Genomic DNA, 22,427 nt, shown 5'->3' with positions numbered 1-22,427 from the left:
ATCCAATGTTACTGCAATTAAAAAAATAAAAAGCTATATGATTAAAACTATATGATTATAAGGTATCTAATACCATTACTGCTATAGCATTTTATGAAAAATTTTGGGTATCTAATGTGTAAGGATAATTAGTAGTGCTTTTCATTTTTTTACGTTACTTTAGACTTTTGACAGGATTGAATTATTTGACTATAATAGGTAATGCTGATGGCTAGCCCTAGTATGGAAGATTTGTATCATAAGTCATGTGCTCTTGCTGAAGACCCACAAGAACTTCGAGATGGATTTCAGCATCCTGCTAGACTTGTTAAGGTAAAATGAAAGATTTGTTTCAACTTTAGGGGTATAGTCACTTTGCTTATTTCTAACTGTATGTGTGTGTATATATGTAAAACTGAAAGTACCACCCTTTTAATCTTGTCACTTGGTTTAATAACTGATTTTAGTATTAAGGTACTCAGAATTTAATGATGTAGATGTTTTTTTCATTGCAGATTATGGCTGTATCTTATGTATATGTCACTAGTTCAACTGTCATTTTGCTGTTTTACATTTGTAGCATAGTAGAATCTTAGTGGTAATGGATTTAGTGTATCTTTGGATGCTGTTAAAGTTTGAATTATAGCTTTCTTTAAAAGAGCTCTTTATCTGAAGAAATACTTTAGAAGGATGAGTTATGATGTGTAAATCCTATTCCATTGCTGAAATGCAGTGTGGAACACGATGAACTGAACTCTTCCTTGACTGACAGATACCAGAGGTAGTAAAAATGATATTGGAAAGGTTTGTACCTTTCCTTTTCACGTATTTTATTTGCAATTTGACAAGTTGCATAATATATGTAAATGATTCTTTGTTTTGAATTAGTTTTTAGTGGGCATGAAAGGCAAGGATGAAGCCATGGCTATTGGAGGCCACTGGTCTCCTTCGTTGGATGGACCAGACCCAGAAAAAGACCCCTCTGTGTTGATTAAGACTGCTATTCGTTGTTGTAAGGCTCTGACAGGCATTGATCTAAGTGTCTGCACACAATGGTAAGTACCAATTCATTTCTTGATTAGAAATGTTTTTCTAATAGTTTATATAGATGTTCTTGTCTATCAGCCTTCCCTCCCCCACCCTTATTTTAGCAACCTTGATCATGCAGGTAATCTCAAAGGAAAATCCCCATTTATAGCAAAAGTTTATTTGGTGCCAAAATGTTTGGGGGAAAAAGGATTAAGAACTAATCAAAATAAACTGAAAATTTAAATGTTTTGTTATGGTGTACTTTGGAAGTTGGATGTATGTTGAAAATATTTTTCATTTCATGCATAGCTGGAGAAGATCGTCAAGAGAGAACTTCATTTCATTATAATTCTTTTGTTATAAAATGATGTAGTTGCTGATTATTTTTGTTCAGCCATATTTTCTCTTGAGGCTTATTTGTCCTGTGTATTTTAGTATATTTCTTGTGTCTTAATTCAGAATATTCTTTTTTAGCACATGAAATCTGAACAGCTGTCCAGCTTCTTCAGGTATTCTCTAAAATAAGGGTAGCTCTGTAATCAAACATGAAAATGCCTTGGGGAACATATTCTTCTTTTAACCATAAAATATTGTACAAATGTACCAAAAGAGGAACTATGGCTTCTATAATTTTTTTTTCTTTAGACCAACCTCAAGTTCTTGCAGCAAAATTTCTTTACTTGATGTGCTACAAGTGAACTAGGGTCTTTTAAATGTATTTTAGAATTTTTTTTCCAACATGCTTCTTCCCTTGCAACAGGTACCGTTTTGCAGAGATTCGCTACCATCGCCCTGAGGAGACCCACAAGGGGCGTACAGTTCCAGCTCATGTGGAGACAGTGGTTTTATTTTTCCCGGATGTTTGGCATTGCCTTCCCACCCGCTCAGAGTGGGAAACCCTCTCCCGAGGATACAAGCAGCAGCTGGTCGAGAAGCTTCAGGGTGAACGCAAGGAGGCTGATGGAGAACAGGCACTGAACGCTAATCCCTTTTTCTATTTCCGCTTCTCACAGGCACAGGAACACAGGCACAAATGCACACCACACACTACATAACAAACACACATGGAGGAACATAACTGGTAACAGCGACTGGTAATCCAGCTTTCAGCAGTATAGTTGTATGTTCTTTCCTCTTAAAAAAAAAATTTGTCTATTAAACTAACTTTAAGAGTGCTGAGACCTCAAAGGAAAATAAGTTGTGCTTAAATTGCACAGAATTTTGTTTTTATCATAGGTCTAGTTGCTGGAATCTGGGACCAGTTGTTGAGCAAGAATCAGTATTAAGCCATTTTAAACATTTTGCCATTTTCTAAAATTTAAAAATTTTTCTCTTTCACGGTCATCAGTTCTAGTCATGGATTTTTGAAATTGGACAACCACAAGTCTGAGAGATTTGAAATTTCAGGCTATGTGGCATCGTCTTTGGTACATTTGAAAGGTCTGACTAAATCAGTCTTAACTTTGGGTGGCTTGAAAATTGGGGCAAGATCACACACTGTGTGGTTAGTGGAGACCGGCAGTGTTTGTGCATCCCTGATATCCTTTGTGTTGTAATTTATCACCCTTTTGTGTTTCACAGATCTGGCTTTGATTGGCTGATGAGTGTCTTTGTGATCAGTTAAAAGTGGTAGAATGTATGTACGTGGACTTGCCTAAATAATAACTTTAGGAGAAGACAATCTGAAACATTTGTGACCTTGCACAGATCAGCAACAGACTTTTAAAAATAAATTACTTTTATTTTAAGGTTTCAGAATAGTAATTATGTTCTTAACTTTGTACATCAGGATGAAGAAGAGAAAGATGATGGTGAAGCTAAAGAAATTTCCACTCCTACCCATTGGTCTAAACTTGATCCAAAGACAATGAAGGTAACTTTGAAAGTGATAGTATTTAATTTGAAATCTCTGAACAGGAGTAGAGAATGAGGAATGTTTTTCAGATAAAACCCATTAAAAATGAAGTACACTGATTTTATATAAGTATTCTATATTGTACTTATGCATATATGTATAAAATTTAAACATAAGGTATATTCATAAATCAGTTCATCCAATATTTGTTGAATGCAATATACAAGCACCTAGAGTGTGAGCAGCATTGTTCTCTGATTTGAATACTGACCAAGAAGGCAGAATTTCTACACGTAAGGAATTTAAATTCTAGGAGAAGGGAAGAAACATAGGAAAAGATTATCCAATTTGTAAAATAAAATTTGCAAGTAAAAAGTGGATTGATAATACATGTGAACTGGGAAGGAAATTATAATTTAAAGCCTTTTTCTGAAAGTCTTTTGTTAACCTGTAGTAGTTTTTTTTCTGCTCTCCAGGGTCTTTGGACCTATTTTCTTTCTGCAGTTTTGCATCTCTAGGCCTATAATTTCAATGTAAATCCATAGATTCTGCATACATTTATTCTACATGATCAGAAGATCAGAGGTTGATCATTACTTGGTTTAGCAACTTATTTAGCATATAAAAGCTAATCTTTCAGTTAACGTCTTTTCTCAACAAAAAACAGTTTTCCTTTTTTATGAAACTGTTTTTCGTTATGCTGAGGAAGATTCACCCTGAGCTAACATCTGTTCCAATCTTCCTCCTTTTTTGCTTGAGGAAGATTTGCCCTGAGCTAACATCTGCCAATCCTCCTCTTTTTGCTGAGGAAGACTGGCCCTGAACTAACATCTGTGCCCATCTTCCTCTACTTTATTTGTGGGATGCCTGCCACAGCACGGCTTGCCAAGCGGTGCCATGTCTGCACCCGGGATCCGAACTGGTGAAACCTGGGCGCCAAAGCGGAACGTGCTCACTTAACCGCTGCACCACCGGGCCAGCCTGCTACAAGTTTCTTATTTTGAAACTCGTGTTTCTTTTGATTATAAATATAATGCGTGCTTATTTTAAAAATTAGTACATAACATAAAAAATAGAAGAAAAAAATTACTCAAGCCTATCACTCAAACACAACCACTCTTAAAATTTTGATGTGTTTTCTTCCATTATTTTCCTGGGTATAAGCTTTGTGATTGGTTGGTTGGTTCTAATTGTGTTGTATAAAAAAAGGTGCTGTCTCATCCTTTTCAATTACTATTAGTGTTTCCTATGTAATTATTTTTAAATGTTCTATACTCTTCCATCTAGTTGATGTAGTTCTGTTTTCCTTAGATATATTACTCTTTTATTAGATGTTTAGATTCTTCACTTTCTTCAAGGGAGGGCCTAGTGTAAGGAATGTTAAAGTTTTTTTTTTTTTCCTGTGTTTAGGATATTTCCTTAGGGTAAATTCCAAGAAATTAGAATTACTGGGTAAGAAAGCATTAACTTGAGGTCTGCCCCATGGGGTAGTGGTTAAGTTCGCATGCTGTGCTTCAGCAGCCCAGGGTTCACAGGTTTGGATCCTGGGTGTGAACCTACACACAGCTTGTCAAGCCGTGCTGTGACAGCATTCCACATACAAGATAAAGGAAGATTGCCACAGTGGTTAGCTCAGGTCCAGTCTTCCTCACCAAAAATACATAAAAGAAAGCATTAACTGTTTTTTTTAAGTATCTTAAAACGTGCTGCAAATTATTTTCCAAAAATAATTGTTTGTCTTAACAAACATTTTATGAGCTGTACCAGTGTCCTTTTTTTAAAAAATAGTTTTGTTTTGGTTTCTTTCTTTGAGGAAGATTATCCCTCAGCTAACATCTGCTACCAATCCTCCTCTTTTTGCTGAGGAAGACTGGCCCTGAACTAACATCTGTGCCCATCTTCCTCTACTTTATATGTGGGACACCTACCACAGCATGGCTTGCCAAGCGGTGCCATGTCTGCACCCGGGATCTGAACTGGTGAACCCTGGGCCACAAAAGCGAAATGTGTACACTTAACCTCTGCGCCACCGGGCTGGCCCACCAGTGTCCTTTTCACCAAAATTTTTAAACATCAGACAGAAGTTAATTGCACAGTATGTTCACTGTTTCAGTATCCTATTTTCTATTTCTGTGTTTTTATGCTCTGTATATTTAGGTAAATGATCTTCGAAAAGAATTAGAAAGTCGAGCTCTTAGTTCCAAAGGATTAAAATCCCAATTAATAGCCCGATTGACAAAACAGCTTAAGGTAGAAGAGCAAAAAGAAGAACAAAAGGAATTAGAGAAATCTGAAAAAGAAGAGGAAGAGGAAGATGATAGGAAATCTGAAGATGATAAAGAGGTATATATTAAATCACTTAAATGTGCTATTAAATATATTAGTTTATAGGGAGTTCTTGGAATATGTGTATGTATACTTTTATTAAGGTATAATTTACAGAACAGTAAAATTCAACCTTTTTAGTCAACAGTTTTCAAAGTTTTGACAAATGCGTAAATAGTTGTGTTGCTTAAAAAGGGGATACATTGTGGAAAATGCATCATTAGGCAATTTTGTCTTTGTGTGAATATCATAGAATGTGTTTACACAAACCTAGATAGTGTAGCTTACTTCACACCTAGGCTGTATGTTACTAATTTTCTGGAACCGTTGTTTTATGTGTGCTACATCGTTGATTGAAATGTCATTATCTGGCACGAGACTGTAGTCATGTAACCACCATCACAGTCAAGACATAGAATAGATCTGTCACTCCCTAAAAATCCCCTGTACCCCTCTGTAAGCATTTTCTTCTCTCACCCTGCCAGCCTCTGGGAGCCACAGGTCTGTTTTTGTATAGTTTTGCCTTTTCCAGTATATCATTTCAATGGAACTATATAACCTTTTGAGTCTGACTTGTCTAACTTAGCATAATGCATTAAGGAAATACCTATTATGTTGTGTATATCAGTAATTTGTTCCTTTTTATTGCTTTTAATAGTATTCCATAATATCAATGTATCACAGTTTGTTTATTCATTCTCTATTTGAGAGACATTTGAGTTATTTCCAAGTCATGTATTTTTAGCTTCCCTTTTAAAAATGAATAATGTTACATTTTTTTAGTAAAGAAAATTTGTTAGAGCAAAATTAAGTTCAAAGATGGAGTTCTAGTGAAGTGCCTGTCCTAGAATTCTGCTGTTTCTATAGCTCTGTGTTTGATTGCATTTCACTCCTGAAGATTCAGAGACTGTTTATTCAAGCCTTATTATGCCTCAGTGTTGTGCCCAATAGAATAACTCCTGGATGCAGAAGCCTGTCATTTGTTTTCTGAATTTGAAATGTAGCAATATCACAAGCGAGTTATAACACCAGTAATTGGACAAACCAGCATTATGTTTCCTAATGTATGCTTTATGAAGTATACGTCATTATTTATGAAGTATTTCTGCCAAAAATGTTTTACCTTAATCTGTGGGAAAACAGATAAATTTAGAATGTAAAAATTTCAAAGCAACTTGTCTGAACTTTTAAAAAATGTCCATGTAATGAAAGACAAAAGAACAAAACTGACTTGGATTAAAGGAGGTCAGTGAGACATGATAACTGAATGTACTGAGTGAAACTTGACTGGATCCTGGATGGGGGGAGAAAAGCCGTAAAGAGTATTTTTGGGATAATTGGAGAAATTTGATTATGGATATGGATCTGATATTCTATAGTATCGAAGCACTGTTAAGTTTCTTGGATGTGATAATAGTTTTGCAATTATGTAGGAGAATTACCTTGTTCTTAAGAGATGCATGGGTGCATGATTTCTTATTTTATTCAGAAGGTTATAAATATTTATTTTGATAGTGAAATTGTCTTAGAGTTGGCCAGTGGGAGCCCTTTCAAGTTGGCCTCTGTGCCCTTTGACATATCCTCATCATTTTTTGAGGATCCTTTTTTTGTAGCACAATACAAATGTTTCAATCTCGCTGTGTACTATCCCTGCCCTAGCTCTGGAATCAGCCATTTCCCCAGGAAGCCCTGGTACCTTTGAGTGAAGATTGGTAATGGTATTTAGAAGCCAACATGTGCTCATTGTTATGCAGTTCCCAACCCCTCTCAGGGAACAGAGCTATGGAATAGATATATATCCCTGTATATATATGCATACCTACATATATTTTTATATCTATATTTATTACATCTTATGTATATTGGAAGTCATGAGTTTATACTAATATCTCCACTTCTACTCCAGTGCCACAGAGTTCATTCTAATTTTCTGCCTTTCCATATGTCTAACTCCTTTCTCCAGTAATGAGAAACATATCGTCGTTATACTTTATATATTTGCTTACTTGCTCAGTTGTCCACTGCTCTCCCTCTCCCATCTGGATACCCTCCTTACTCTACTTTGGTCTGACTCCCTACCCTATGCTATTTCTCTGTATAGATGCCCTCTTTGCTCCATTTGAGTTTCATTACCTGGTAAGTGGGCAGCTCATCTGCTCTGGGCCATTGTAGCTCTCTGTCCCTGCCAGGTTCCACCCCTTGTATAGATGTCTGCTTGTCTTGGAGGAATTGCTTTAGAACTGAATTGTTCAGAACAGGAAGAGTAGAAAGAGAAAGAGAAAGCCAGTTTTCACTTGTTGATGGTGGTGGCCATTGGTGCTCAAATCCTAGATCCATTGATTTGTTGGGGTTGAAAAATGGTGATATTATAATCATCATTTTGTTTTCACGTCTCCTCATCTGCTGTTTGGTTACCCAGTGGTACAGTTTTACCTATTGGTAAATTCATATAGAAGAAGGCAAGATCAATTCTTGATTCTTTTTTTTTTTAATAGAACGCTTCATGAATTTGCATCATTATTGTGCAAAGGCCATGCTACTCTTCTCTGTATCATTTTAATTTTAGAATATGTGCTTCTAAAGCAAGGACTGTTTTGTTTTTGTTTATCTAGTTGTCAAGATAATGAATTGGTTCCCTAGCATCTTAAGATGTTGTTTTTGTTTTTAAACATCCTTATATATTTATGGATTTAAACATATTTGATGGATTTCAGTCCTTTGCAGTTCTTATCCTTATTGAAGCTCAAATTGTCCTCTTTATTTTTTTGTTTTTTGGCCAGTGGATGGAAATACGTATATATATATACACAGTACTAGTATGAGTACCATCACCAACCAATATTATTGCTGAAACTAGTTTAAAAATATTTTTACATTTTCTATCCCTATTTTCTCCCCATTGTTTTTATGTTGTACTGTCAATATGATGTCCTAGCATGTAGCCTTATATTGCTGTACTCTCTTTTAATCCTCATTTAATCTAGGTTCTACAAGTATATTTCTAATGCCAACCACTAGTCCTTTTGTCATTGTCTCTGAAGCTCTCCTCTAGTAGATTGCTCAATTCATAGTAGAGTATTTAAGTTCTTGTATGTTTTATAACAGTTTGACTGTGCCCTTTAAACTTGAAAGTCAGTTATGCTGAGTGTAAAATCTTTGGCTCACATTTATTTTCCTTGAATATCTTAAATATGTTACTCTTTCTTTTTTTTTTTTTTTTAAGATTGGCACCTGAGCTAACATCTCTTGCCAATCTTCTTTAACTCTTCTTCTCCCCAAAGCCCCCCCAGTACATAGTTGTATATTCTAGTTGTAGGTCCTTCTGACTGTGCTATGTGGGACACTGTCTCAGTGTGGCCTTATGAGTGGTGCCATGTCTGCGCCCAGGATTAGAACCGGTGAAACCCTGGGCTGCTAAAGCAGAGTGCGTGAACTTAACCACTCAGCCACGGAGCTGGCTCCGTTATTCTTGTTTTTTGATATAAAGTTTTACTTTCAAAAAATGATGATAATGCAGTTTGCTTTCTCATACAGTCCCTTGCTATTTTGCCTAGATCCACAAAATTTCTAATTTTATTAGAAATGTTATTTGATACTAGTCATTCTCATGGTGTGCTCTTTCAGTATGTAGTTTCAGATTTTTTTTTCCCCAGGAAAGTTTCTCATCATCAAAATTTTTTTGTGTGTGGTAAAATGTACATAAGTAAAAATTACCATTATATCATTGCTTAGTGTACAATTCAGTGGCATTAAGTACATTGACAGTATTGTACAGCCATCATTACTGTACATTTCCAGAAGTTTATCATCATCCCAAACAGTAGTTTTACTTACTAAACAGTAACTCCCCACACTCCTCTCCCTGTCTCCTGGTAACCTATTCTACTTTCTGTCTGAATTTGCCTATACTCGATATCTCATGTAAGTGAAATCATAGAGTATTTGTTCTTTTGTGTCTGGCTTCTCTCACTTAGTATGATATTTTCAAGGATCATCCATGCTGTAGCATGTATCAGGACTTCATTTCTTTGTAAAGCCAAATAATATTCCATTGTGTGTGTATATTACATTTTTTTATTCATCTGTTGATGGACAGTTGGTTGTTTTCACCTCTTGGCTATTCTGAATAATACTGCTATGAACAAGCAAATTTTCTTAAATAATACTGTTTTGTATTTGTTCTGTTCCCTTGCTTTTGTTTTCTTTAATTCTGTTATCTCATGTAGAACCTTTTTGCTTCCTCAATATTAGTCACCCTTTTTTTTTTTTCTTGTAAGGAAGATGGTGTCTGAGGTAACATCTGTGCCAGTCTTCCTCTGTTTTGTATGTGGGATGCTGCCACAGCATGGCTTGGTGAGTGGTGTGTAGGTCCGTGCCTGGGCCCCAAACCTGCAAACCCCAGGATGCCAAAGTGAAGCACGTGAACTTAACTACTGTGCCACCAGGCTGGCCCTAGTCACACTTTTTTGAATCTTTTTCCTCTTCCTTTCTTTTTAATTTTTACATTTTCCCCATTACAGTTGTCCTCTTAAGGCATTATCTCTTGAGTTTGCTTTTGTATTCCTTCTAGTTTATTCTTAAGTTTCTGAAACTATCTTTTCTTTCTGTTTCCTGAACTCTATCACTTTATTTTTTACTTTTTAAATTCTTATGCTGTTCATTCATATCTTGTACAGTTTTCTTGTGCACTTATAGTAAGTTAACATTTTTATCTATCTTGTGGCCAAGTCTTTTTGGCCCACTTTCGTTGTCTGCAGGGATGTAATTCTGCTCCTTGTTGTCTCTCTCTTTTTTATTTTTTGGTGAGGAACAATGGCCCTGAGCTAACATCTGTGCCAGTCTTCCTCTGTTTTGTATGTGGAAGCTGCCTCAGCATGGCTTGATGAGCGGTGTGTATGTCTGCACCTGGCATTCCAAACCCACAAACCCTGGGCTGCCAAAGTGGAGTGTGCGAACTTAACCACTGTGCCACTGGGCTGGCCCCTTGTTCTCTTTTTATAAAAATAGTAACTTTCTATGGGATTTGACCTCAATCCTTTACTGTTCCTCTTTTTTTTTTTTTTTTTTAAAGATTTTATTTTATTCCTTTTTCTCCCCAAAGCCCCCTGGTACGTAGTTGTATTTTCTTAGTTGTGGGTCCTTCTAGTTGTGGCACGTGGGATGCCACCTCAGCATGGCTTGATGAGTGGTGCCGTGTGAGCTCCCAGAATCCAAACGGGTGAAACCCTGGACCACTGCAGCGGAGCACACAAACTTAACCACTTGGCCATGGGGCCGACCCCTCTGTTCCTCATTTTTATGTGAATTTCGTTTGCCTAAAACTTTGTTAGAAAGAGGTTGCCTCAGATAGCTTTTCTAACTATACAGAGCTCTGTGTTTTGTTGTTCTCTTGTCTTGTCAAAACATATGGTGGCTTACTTTCTGAGATTCCTATCTCTATTGCCATCTCTCACTTTTATCTGGACCTCCTCCTCCCATGTCTCTGTTCCTGTCCTGATTGCTGTTGATTGTACTCCCAGAAGTTTCTCCTCAGTGTGGGTGCCCGTGCTGGAAGCATGACCGGATAAATCAACTTTGTAAGTTCATAGGCTAGAATGTTCTAGGCCCTTTCAGATCGTAACACGGATCCCTTGTCCTCATTATTTTTAGGGGTAAAACCTTGCCTAATTTCACCTACTGTTGTTAAATTGACCTGCTGTACTTTCGAGTGAATGTCTAGTGACTGTTCTGTGGTTTTCCTGTTCTTAGGTCCATCAGACAACTCCATTACTTCCTTCTGCTTTCTCCCCACAGAGACACAAGTAACACATAGATCTTTTGGTTCTTGTGGCTTGTCCCCACCCACTTGTATGTTGGGATGTTTTGGGACTACCTTGTCACCTCGTTTTGTTGTGAATGTACATGGATTTTGGTTTTGGATTCTGGATTGTTCTGTCTCTTTTTAATGTGGTGATTCAGGGGGATCCAAAAACTATGCTACCACCACTATTTTCCCAGAATCCCGTGACTTACATAATGTTAATATAGGTGGTGGTTTGTTTTTTCCCCTCTTTAGAATGTGGTTTCTTATGCTTGGAAATCCAAAAGAAAGAGGAGCCATAAAACTAGCATCCTCTATAGTAAATTTGAATTTTCCTCCCTTCCCAGGTCCCGTGGTTGGTATAATCACCATAAGGAGTCATGGAAATATTTTCCTATTTTCTTTACATGGTATACATTTGATTTACATACATAGTGTACATGGAAGTTTAAACATAAAATTTCAAATATATAGGAAGAAGAAAGAAAACGTCAAGAAGAAATGGAACGCCAGCGTCGGGAAAGAAGATATATTTTGCCTGATGAACCAGCCATCATTGTACATCCCAACTGGGCTGCAAAAAGTGGCAAGTTTGATTGTAGCATCATGTCTTTGAGTGTACTTTTGGACTACAGATTAGAGGATAATAAAGAACATTCATTTGAGGTAATGTTTTAAGTTTGAATGGGAAGCCAGATAAGGTCCACACATTTTGACTGGTTAATGTATCTCTTAAATCTCTTTTGAGTGCCTTTTTCACTGCTTTTGGTTTTTTTTCTTGCAGTTTAATTTTTTGAGAAAAAACAACCAGGTGATTTTTCCAGTAGATTCACTTTTTTTTTTTTTTAAAGATTAGTGCCTGAGCTAACAACTCTTGCCAATCTTTTTTTTTTTTCCCTCCCCAAATACCCCCAGTACATAGTTGCTTATTTTTTAGTTGTGGGTCCTTCTAGTTGTAGCATGTGGGACACTGCCTCAGTGTGGCCTGATGAGGGGTGCCATGTCCGCCCCCAAGATCCGAATCAGCGAAACCCTGGGCCACCGAAGTGGAGCTGGCAAACTTAACCACTCAGCCATGGGGCCAGCCCCAGTTGACTCAGTTTTGCTGATTGCATTCCTATGGTGTGGTTTAAATTTTCTGCTGTCCTCTATTTCCTGTAAATTGATAGTTAGATCTAGAGTCTTAATCACGTTCAGGTTCAGTTAATTTTTTTTCCTGAAACTATCTCATAAGTAGTGGTATGTTATTAGGGTTTCAGGAGACACATGATATATAATGTCTAATTGTTTTTCTTGGGATATCTGATAACACTTTATTATTTACTCTAGAATTAAAATGCCATTTAATGGAATTGAAAAGTTTACCTCTGGTGATTGAGGTGTAACGTAACATCATTGATATTTATCTTTGCAACCTGAATCTATTTCTTTTTACCATTAATTTAGAGCAGTGTTTATAACATAATAGTGTCATTTTCAAAATAGTTGAAGACTTTTATCTTAAGTAAATGATTGCTTCATTCTTTAAATAAAACAATGTAAAATATCCCAAATTATTAATTTTGTAATAGCTTGTACAAAATTATAATTGTGTTCAATTGTTGTATTTTATCAACATATCTCACATTGTTTTATTTTATAAATTATATTGGAAAAATTAGTCATACTTACTTGATCCAAGAGATTATTGTCCACCAAATGATAAGATGAAAATGAAGTGAAGTGACTTACTTAGACTTCAGACATTTGCAAACAAATATAGAGGAGTACTGAGCCAATTACGAAACACAAAATGCATGCTTATTGTTCTTGATATTAAATGTTAGAAATATTTACAATTTTTGAATAATTCCAGTAAGCCAGTGTCCTTAAATATTATATACGGTTTTATTTTTATTACCAGTTACCATAAATTAAACTCTTAATACTGCCTATCATCTAGTAGTCATTCAAGAAATAAGTAAGTGGGAAAAATAGTCTTTGGTATTACTTACTACTTATAAAGTATATACTGTATATCTAACCAATGCTGTAAGAGGATCTCAGTGCTCCTCCAGTGGAAACAAAGTGATTTGTGAAACAGCCCTTTGCTAGCAAAATAATCCTTTATTTTTTCCTCCCCACCTAACATATCCCCTTGGTTAGTTTCCTTTTAATCTGTTATTAGAATTCAGAAGTCATTTTGGTACATGAATTTAAAAGAAATTATTTTGTAACTAAGGAAAACCATGTATCATCATAAAATTATAACTCTTTTGCTGATTTAATATTAATGCTAGTGGTATCTGTGTCTTTCAGTGCCTGTAGATGAAGAGATATGTAGAATTAATTCTGCTCTTCTAGTTAACTATTCTAAGCTTCTTCCAATCTAACACATTTTAGTAAGTTTTTTATCTCTAAGTAATAGAAAACTCTAAGGAAAAGATATGCCTTTTGCTATTTGCTTACACAAATTGAGATTTTGTTTAGTTTAATAGTTAAGAGAAAGTGGAATTTTCAGCATATTAATGGTCATTTTACTAATAGATTTATTTAAAACATATAAAGACTGGGTATGAATAAAAAATAGATTATAAAATCAATTATAATTTTAATACATTTGTATTATCCTTTATGATCAGGAAAATAGTCTGATTAAAGTGTTTCATCAAATATACAGAACAGAATGCTAAAGATAACATATTTTAGAGCTTTGGTCAACCCTTTGAAGTTCTAGCCTCTTAATCTGTTGAAAGCAATTATCCTCAGAAATATTTACATAGAGAATTTAGTTTATAATTGCAGGTTTGTGAGTATGTTGAAGATCAGTATCCATGGATCCCTGCATAGTAATAATGCATTCGCCCTACTCTGAATTTTGAATTGGTTTTTCCTGCCTGGAATGCTCTTCTGGATAGCTGTCTGGCGCATTCTCTTGCTACCTTCAGGTCACTTTTCACCTGTCACCTGATCAAAGAGGCCTTCTCTGACTATACTCTCTTATTACTCTCAGACTTTTTTCTGCTTTCTTCACTGCTGTGTCCCTAATGCCTAGAACAGTCCCTGGTACATAGTAGACATTTCATACAAATGTGTTGAGTAAATGAATAAAGTACATTAACATGAAGATTAATTATTGTGTAAGGTAGTAGAAATCCTTGTTTCCTGCTTATTTTCAAATTTTCTGTAGTATGGTTATTTTTTATAATATTTGACCAAAAGTATACTAAACATAGTATTTATATCTTCAGAAGGGTCTTTGAGGATTTTGAGGCTCTTCAACATCATTGACGTCAGTTATTACAACTCTGTTGTTAGTGCACATTAATTGTTAGATGTGGCAAGTTATTATTTGATAAATTACTGTGATGTGGTTTTATTCAATATTTCTATTAAAGTTTGCTGGTTACTATTGATATCTTTCTATAGGTTTCATTGTTTGCAGAACTTTTCAATGAAATGCTTCAAAGAGATTTTGGTGTCAGGATATACAAATCATTATTATCTCTTCCTGAGAAAGAGGACAAAAAAGAAAAGGAAAAGAAAAGCAAAAAAGATGAGAGAAAAGATAAGAAAGAAGAAAGAGATGATGAAACTGATGAGCCGAAACCCAAACGGAGAAAATCAGGCGATGATAAAGATAAAAAAGAAGATAGAGATGAAAGGAAGGTCTGTAAATATTTCCATGACCAGCAGCCTGATTTAGAAGTTTTCTGGTAGTCTTCCAGAGTGTAACAAATGATGATGAATTCCATCAGACGAGTGAAGCATAAAGGCCAAATTTGAAAGATTTTACTGTATTATTAGAAATTTAAGTCTTTGAATTGAGCCTATATAAACATCTATAACTAGTTTTCTTTTTTTTTAAGTTTAAGGCATACAAGATGATGATTTGATTTACATATATTGTGAGTGGTAGTTTAGTAAAGTGTATTGTTTTAAGAAATTTATAATGTGATACTATTTCAAATAAATTTAGTGGCTGTAATGTTTTTTGATTTTAGTCATTTAATGTTTGATGAGATGTGTTGCTTAATTAAAAGACATTTTAAATTGCAGAAAGAAGATAAAAGAAAAGATGATTCTAAAGATGATGATGAAACTGAGGAAGATAATATTCAAGATGAATATGATCCAATGGAAGCAGAAGAAGCTGAGGATGAAGAGGATGGTATGATTCAAATTGATTTATTTCTCCTTAGGATGAAAAATACATTTTTTGTTTGGCAACTTTGTATCACTGAAATCTATAATTTTAATATTTTTTAGAATAGAAAGAGTAAAATATTCTCCAATGAAAATCTGTTTGTATTAAGTAATTTTTAGATGACAGGATTATTTTAAGACATGTTTACTTTTATTTATTTTTGGTGACGAAGATCGGCCCTGAGCTAATATCTGTTGCCAATCCCCCTCTTTTTGCTTGAAAAAGATTGTTGCTGAACTAACATCTCTGTCATTCTTGCTCTATTTTGTATGTGGGACAGTGCCACAGCATGGCTTGACGAGTGGTGTGTAGGTCTGTGCCTGGGATCCAAACCTCTGAACCCCAGGGCCACCGAAGCAGAGTGCGCGAACTTAACCAGTACACCACCAGACTGGCCCCAAGACATGTTTATTTTTGATTATCATATGTGCCATATATAATTAACATTTATTCAACTTGAGAAAAAAAATTCCCTGAACATGGTACTTACACTTTGTCATAAATAGTGTAATGGTCTCATTGTTTCTTAGAATATATTCTTCTTTAGAAAACTAATTTTAGCATTTTTTTAAATTACAAAGACTATCATACATGCAAAGGAGCGCATATAACATTTAGGTGGAGCTTAACCATTTAAGCACTATGCCACACCTATGCACTGCTTGTCAAGCCACTCTGTGGCAGGCATCCCACATATAAAGTAGGGGAAGATGGGCACAGATGTTAGCTCAGGGCCAGTCTTCCTCAGCAAAAAGAGGAGGATTGGCAGCAGATGGTAGCTCAAGGATAATCTTCCTAAAAAAAAAAAAGTACCTCAGACTGGGTGGCTTAAACAATAGAAATTTATTGTCTTTCAGTTCTCAGAGGCTAAAAGTCTGAGATCAAGAAGTTGGCAGGGTTGGTTCCTTCTGAGAGCTGTGAGGAGAGGATCTGTTCCATGCAGCTTTCCTTGGCTTATAAATAGCCATCTTCTCCCTGTGTCTTCACCTCATCTTCTGTCTGTGCATGTCTGTGTCGAAATTTTCCCTTTCTCTCAAGACACCAGTCATTGGATTAGAGCTTACCCTAATGACCTCATTTTAACTTGATTACCTCTGTATAGACCCTTTCTCCAAATAGGTAACATTCTGAGATACTGGGGCTTAAGACATTAGCATATGAATTTTAGGGGATACAGTTCAACCCATAGCTGATTAATTCTTTAATATTAGTTCTGTAACAGGCTGGTAATGATGGTTGACCTGAGGGTGATGGCTGAGGTCTTGGAGAACTGGGTAGCCTAGGGATAGGTAAGGAAAAGAAGTTTCCTTTCTGCCAGTTGCTCTTTGTGTATTTTGAATTTTGCACAAGGTGCATTATATTTTCAAAAAAACTTTTAATGATAACAAAAGATATTATTCTAATCTAGAAAATAAGTGTCATGACTTGTCTAAATTGCTCAAGTATTCCTTTTGATATTTGAATTTTATTAAGACTACTTACCTAGAGTACAGATTTCAAGTCATATGTTCCACAGTTGCAGATTTACCTTACTGTACTAGTTTTTTGTTTGTTTTTTAAGATTTATCCAAGTTACCATCTTTTATCATGGGACACATATGTTAGTGCTAGCAAATCTGGATACTAACACTATTCGTTCTTAGTTATCTTTAGAACCTCTCAGTTTCTTGTATGTAGTTTTATTTTGCAATAATCTATTTGCACTTAATTTTAGTACATTGGCTGTTCTTCCTTTTAGCTTTTAGAAAATACAGTTTGTTTAAGTTGGTGTTAATACTCTTCAATTTCATGTATAAAATTAATTCATTTATTTGAACTGTGTCCTCGAAATATTTATGGAATTAAGTCCTTTTATTTGATTCAATAAAGTCAACTTATTTCCCTCTCTAGTGTCTTTGTAAATTGCTTCCTCCTCTTATTCTTTATAATTGTTTCTTATAAAATCCAAACTATTTTTATTCATATAATACTTCTTTGCTATTGTGTATTTTGAAAACTGACCAGTAATAGGAAAGTATTTTCAGTCTCTACAATAATTGAAAATATCTGTATTGCTGAAGTTTTTGCTGTTGTATTTATTTTATAGATCGAGATGAGGAAGAAATAAACAAACGAGATGACAAAAGAGATGTCAACAAGTACTGCAAGGAGAGGCCCTCTAAAGATAAGGTATTTATCAAATACTGTATTTTTTATAATGTGTTAATTTCCATTTCTTATATAATCCAGATTTCTTAAATATAACACGGTCATGAAGTTTGTTGGTACTTGTATATCTATATATTACTACTCAGAGCTAACTTCAGCCATTCATGTTTTGATATTTGTGATTATGTCAGATAACCAGTATGTCTTACTATTTTCTCCCATACATATAAACCAGATCAACTCATTTTTGCTGAGACGAGGCAAAGGTCTTTTAACATTTCACTATTATATGGACACGGTTTCAATTTCTCATTTTTCAAGGGTAAAAATTTTATACTATCTTCTGCATTTTCTTTAGGAAAAAGAAAAGACTCAGATGATAACAATTAACAGAGATCTGTTAATGGCATTTGTTTATTTTGATCAAAGCCATTGTGGTTACCTCCTTGAAAAGGATTTGGAAGAAATACTTTATACTCTTGGACTACATCTTTCTCGGGCTCAGGTAGTCTATCTTGTGAATATTTAAAGTGAAAAGCATTTTTAAGTAACTTTATCTTTTAGTCTCTGTTGACTTTTGGAAATGTAAGAGCAGTACAGGCTAGTTTAGTAATACAGTCAAGCAATACTGAAATGTATAAAGTAACAGAAAGTTCAAAGTCCCCTCTCCCTCTAGTGCTACTCTGGTCTAATATATAACCTACTAGATCTTTTCGTAAGCAATTTGTGTGTGTGTGTGTGTGTGTGTGTGTGTGTATACATATATGATCAGTTTTTTAAGTAACACATGAAATCATTCTATACATATTAATACACAGCTTTTTTTCATTTAACAATACAGTGTCATGGGCATTCTAACATGAAAATAGATACCCACTTCTTTTTTTTTTATGACTGCATAGTATTCCATGGTATAGATGTACCATAATAGTCTCAGTTGCTGAGTGGTTTTCACTTTTTGGAATTACAAACTATACTGTAATAAACATCTTTGTGCATATACTTTAATGTATGTGTTAAGTGTTTCTATCAATGTTAGACATTTTTTCAAATGATAATTTTGATTTTAGTTGTATAGAGAACACAGTTAAGAGAGCATAAGTGGTCTGAGTGGGAGTAGATACCTGAGAAAACAAGATGCCACTGATATCCATCATATGTGAAAATTAGGACACAGTTGTTCAAGGAGAATCAAAAACTTATTTTCATCTTTTGAATTTGTTTACTTGCCTGCATAACAGGTAAAGAAACTTCTTAATAAAGTGGTACTCCGTGAATCTTGCTTTTACCGGAAATTAACAGATACCTCAAAAGATGAAGAAAACCATGAAGAGTCTGAAGCCTTGCAGGAAGATATGCTAGGTTTGAGTATATTATTTTAAGATTGTGACATTTTGTAACTTTATTGTTAATTAAAGAGGAAAAAAATAACAATAAAATATGGTATCTTCTTTATTATAGGAAACAGGTTGTTACTTCCAACACCAGTAGTAAAACAGGAATCGAAGGATGTGGAAGAAAATGTTGGCCTTATCGTGTACAATGGTGCAATGGTAGATGTAGGAAGCCTCTTGCAAAAATTGGAAAAGAGTGAAAAAGTAAGAGCTGAAGTAGAACAGAAGCTGCAGTTACTAGAAGAAAAAACAGGTAAGTAACAGCATTGGATATGTCAGTACTTTTAACACCCTATTGGAGTATATATGTGTACATACGTGTGTATGTACCTATACACACATGCGTAGCCATACCTTGCATTTTAGTCTGGGCAATAATGTAACTTTAATTTTGACCATTTCTGTTAAAAGTTATAAAATTGCTTAGCTTTCTAAGAATTAATCTTAGATTTTTATGTTCTCAGGTTCGTTTGTTGTTCTGTTGCATCCTTTTAATCCTCCCCTGGTTCCACTTAGTTTTCTCCAGTTTCTGCTACTTTCTCTAGTCTGTACAATCGTCTGAAAATGAAACATTGGTTTAGAAGTAATACTTAGGTAAAACTTAATTTAAATGAAATGAGTATTACAGTGTTATTTATAACTATTGAAATTGACATTTGTGGCCATTAAGGAATTATATCTGCTTTTTATTTTGCTAGTGGAAATATTTTTAACCTCAGAATTAAATTGGATATTTTAAGGGGTAAGATGGTGAGTTTTTCTGTTTTCTTTTAAACAGATGAAGATGAAAAAACCATATTAAATTTGGAGAATTCCAACAAAAGCCTTTCTGGTGAACTCAGAGAAGTTAAAAAGGACCTTAGTCAGTTACAAGAGAACTTAAAGATTTCAGAAAACATGAATTTGCAATTTGAAAACCAACTGAATAAGACAATCAGAAACTTATCCACAGTAATGGATGAAATCCACACTGTTCTCAAGAAGGTTAGCAGTTTTGTACTTTCAACATTGTCATAGTTTATTTCAATTTTTATATCTTTATGGCAATTTTAACGTTATTAAGCTCGTAGTGGTTTTTCTAGGAGCAAATGATGGTGGCATTCTGTTCTTCATCAGATTAGTCAAAAGCAATTCCCACAGGATTGTATTTCCCTAGAACTTTGTTGGGATGTCAACATGGTTTGTATGTACAGAATTCTTAAAGCAAATTTTGTATTTCTTTCAGAACCAGAGAGTGAGTTTGAACTTGAGGAAGATAAAACCTTTCACTTTCTTTTCATACCCATTTATTGTGGGCAGAGTCAAGAAACTTTGACACTATCATAATTAATTTATTAGGATTCTTTGTCACTAAAGAAAAATTTAGTAACTCAATGCCATTATAAACTAACTTCAGTAATTGAGAGATCTTCCACATCCTGGGTCTCACTCACAGAAGAAAAAAATCTACAGTGCAAGGAATAACTACTGTTATTCTAATTTCTCAGAACTCATATGGCTTTCTCAAATACTCTAAGCCATTCTGCATAGAACTGAGAGATGGATTTCTTTCATAATTGCCCCCAGGGTCAGTTTTCCACAGATGGTAAAATGGGCTATCTGTAGTATTTCTGTTTAGCAGTGTTTATTATTTTTAAAGTTACATTTAAGAGAATCTAATAAACTATAGTTTTTCCTTGTCTGTTGTTTTATAGGATAATGTGAAGAATGAAGACAAAGATCAGAAATCCAAGGAGATTGGTACAAGTGTATGATAAAATACTTGTAGTGATGAGGAATGGTGTTAAATAATGTAATATATAAAATCATGATACAAGAATGTTTGAAAGTGATGCATGTTTGATTTTAGTAGTATAAATATCTGTTAGTTCAAATGATGTATAAAGTTTTACGAATGTGAGAGTCTCTGCTTTTGAAAATTGCTTGTAATTCCTGGCATTCAAATTATTAAACACTCCTTGAGTGAAGTAATTTTGCATTGCAAAATGTTTTAGGATGAACTTTGTTATAGTTTTAACCCCAATAAAGTTCATCAACTTAATTGACAGTAGTATTTAATTACCAAATGTCTTTTATTAAAATATCTAGAAAATTGTAATTTTATTTATAGAATTATCATTTTTAGGTTTAAAAAATTTTTTTAGTCTTTTAAAATTTCATTATAAATCATAAAATAGCATGCTGCTTAATTTTTGCAAGTTTTTGAACCAGACATTTTTTTACTCACCATAAAAAAAAAAAACCCTCTAATTATCAGTCTCTGAAAGCATTCATTAAAAATTCAATTCATCCAAAAGACAATACATCAAAAACTAAGAAATAGACAATTAGCATTGTTACTGTATACGTGAGGCTTTACATAAAACTAATAATTCTGATGTTAATGTTACTATTCAACTGATTAATTGTTCAACTTTCCCAGAATAGCAGCTACATTACTTTTAATTTTGAGGAGTTTTTAAAAAATGCAGTATATGTCAAATGTACAGTTAAGTACCAAGCCAGTAGATGTCAGTATGTTGCCTTAAGTTAAGCCTTCTTGAATTAAAAATAATTTTTTTCTTAGTCTGTGTACTTCCTTCAGAATTTTAGTGGATACATAAGAGTTGATTAACTGTTGAATGAAAAAAATAGGCAATGTGGTATACTCTTAAAGCTGTGGTTCTCAACAGGGGTGAATTTGCCCCCACAAGACAGTTAGCAATGTCTGGAGACATTTCTACTTGTCGCATCTGGGTGAGTGCTACTTGTGTCTAGTTGGTAAAGGCTAAGGATTTTTTTAAACATCCTATGTTGCATATAACCGCCCCCCACAACAAAGAATTATCCAGCCCCAAATGTCAGTAGTGCCCAGGGTGAGAAACTCGAGTCTAAAGGAATATAGGGTTAAATGACATGTCCTTCAGATAACACTGGTGAAAACTGAAGAGCATCTTGAGCAGATGATTAGTGTTCTGTATTTAAATAACCCTTCCTGGAACATTTCACTGTCACAGAAATCTATGCTATATTAGGGTTATTTTATTTCATTTTGCCAAAATAATGCCTAGGTGTTCCAAATAGGTGAACATGAGAATGTAAGTGCCACATTACACATATCTTAAGCTAAATGGAATCCACATGGCTTTTACTAAGAAATAGATTAAAATACAGGAAATTCTTTCAAACCAATTTTTGTCTTAAGTTGCTGTTTTTGGTCTTATGGTTTGTTGAACTTCCCTGAAGTCAAATTCCTGATTCATCCGTAATTATACAGTTATTGTATGAATGTGTCTCCTTCAAGGTAAGATGTAATAGGGTAGTTGGAAAGAATTTTTTCTCAAGGGAAAATCTTGGAGAGAAACTTTTAAATGAAAGACAGTAAAGAATATAGTTCTTTAATAAAGTATATTTTTAAATGAGAAAAATCCTTATAAAGTCTACCTTTTAGACTTTTCTCAGAGATATTTAAAACAATAATATTGGGAGAATGGAGAAAAAGTATACATCTTTCCATTTTATTATTACTTAGGGGTAAAATTCTTACAAAATTTCACTGAAAGTGGAAAGTGAGATGATTGAGCTTAAAAAAGCAGGTCACATATAGAAAAGTTGGTGTTAGAGAAAATGAGGGAAAGAGAACCTGTTTTGCCTTTCTAAACTGTTTTGGATATTTATTCAGAAATAAAAATGCAGTCTATTCTTGTATTCTCTCATCTGACATTGACCAAG

The 22,427-nt window shown here is 34.4% G+C and overlaps 1 protein-coding gene, 1 non-coding gene and 1 pseudogene across 6 annotated transcripts in view; 2 read left to right on the top strand and 1 right to left on the bottom strand.

Annotated features, from left to right (window-relative positions):
* CCAR1 (cell division cycle and apoptosis regulator 1) overlaps positions 1-21,887 on the top strand; it is a 47,980-nt gene extending 26,093 nt beyond the window's left edge. For 4 of the 5 annotated variants that reach the window (XM_046653469.1, XM_046653466.1, XM_046653468.1 and 1 more), the window contains 14 exons: positions 199-312; positions 868-1,034; positions 1,769-1,979; positions 2,798-2,881; positions 5,021-5,206; positions 11,463-11,654; positions 14,397-14,636; positions 15,027-15,138; positions 17,261-17,343; positions 17,681-17,827; positions 18,564-18,684; positions 18,784-18,969; positions 19,495-19,700; positions 20,411-21,887. In XM_046653469.1, coding sequence (XP_046509425.1) covers positions 199-312; positions 868-1,034; positions 1,769-1,979; positions 2,798-2,881; positions 5,021-5,206; positions 11,463-11,654; positions 14,397-14,636; positions 15,027-15,138; positions 17,261-17,343; positions 17,681-17,827; positions 18,564-18,684; positions 18,784-18,969; positions 19,495-19,700; positions 20,411-20,470 — 2,109 coding nt within the window. In that variant the 3' untranslated portion in view covers positions 20,471-21,887. Of the gene's footprint in view, positions 1-198; positions 313-867; positions 1,035-1,768; positions 1,980-2,797; positions 2,882-5,020; positions 5,207-11,462; positions 11,655-14,396; positions 14,637-15,026; positions 15,139-17,260; positions 17,344-17,680; positions 17,828-18,563; positions 18,685-18,783; positions 18,970-19,488; positions 19,701-20,410 lie in introns of those variants that run through there. The other variant, XM_046653471.1, reaches the window with a different exon arrangement.
* LOC124236534 (small nucleolar RNA SNORD98) lies at positions 672-736 on the top strand. The gene has a single exon (XR_006887769.1). It is a non-coding gene; the product is annotated as a small nucleolar RNA SNORD98 (small nucleolar RNA).
* On the bottom strand, positions 7,674-7,774 carry LOC124236580 (uncharacterized; annotated as a pseudogene).
* Positions 21,888-22,427: the final 540 nt, after the last annotated feature.

Source organism: Equus quagga, chromosome 2 (genome assembly GCF_021613505.1).
Source record: "Equus quagga isolate Etosha38 chromosome 2, UCLA_HA_Equagga_1.0, whole genome shotgun sequence".
NCBI lineage: Eukaryota > Metazoa > Chordata > Mammalia > Perissodactyla > Equidae > Equus > Equus quagga.
This window is presented reverse-complemented; position numbering and strand designations above follow the sequence as displayed.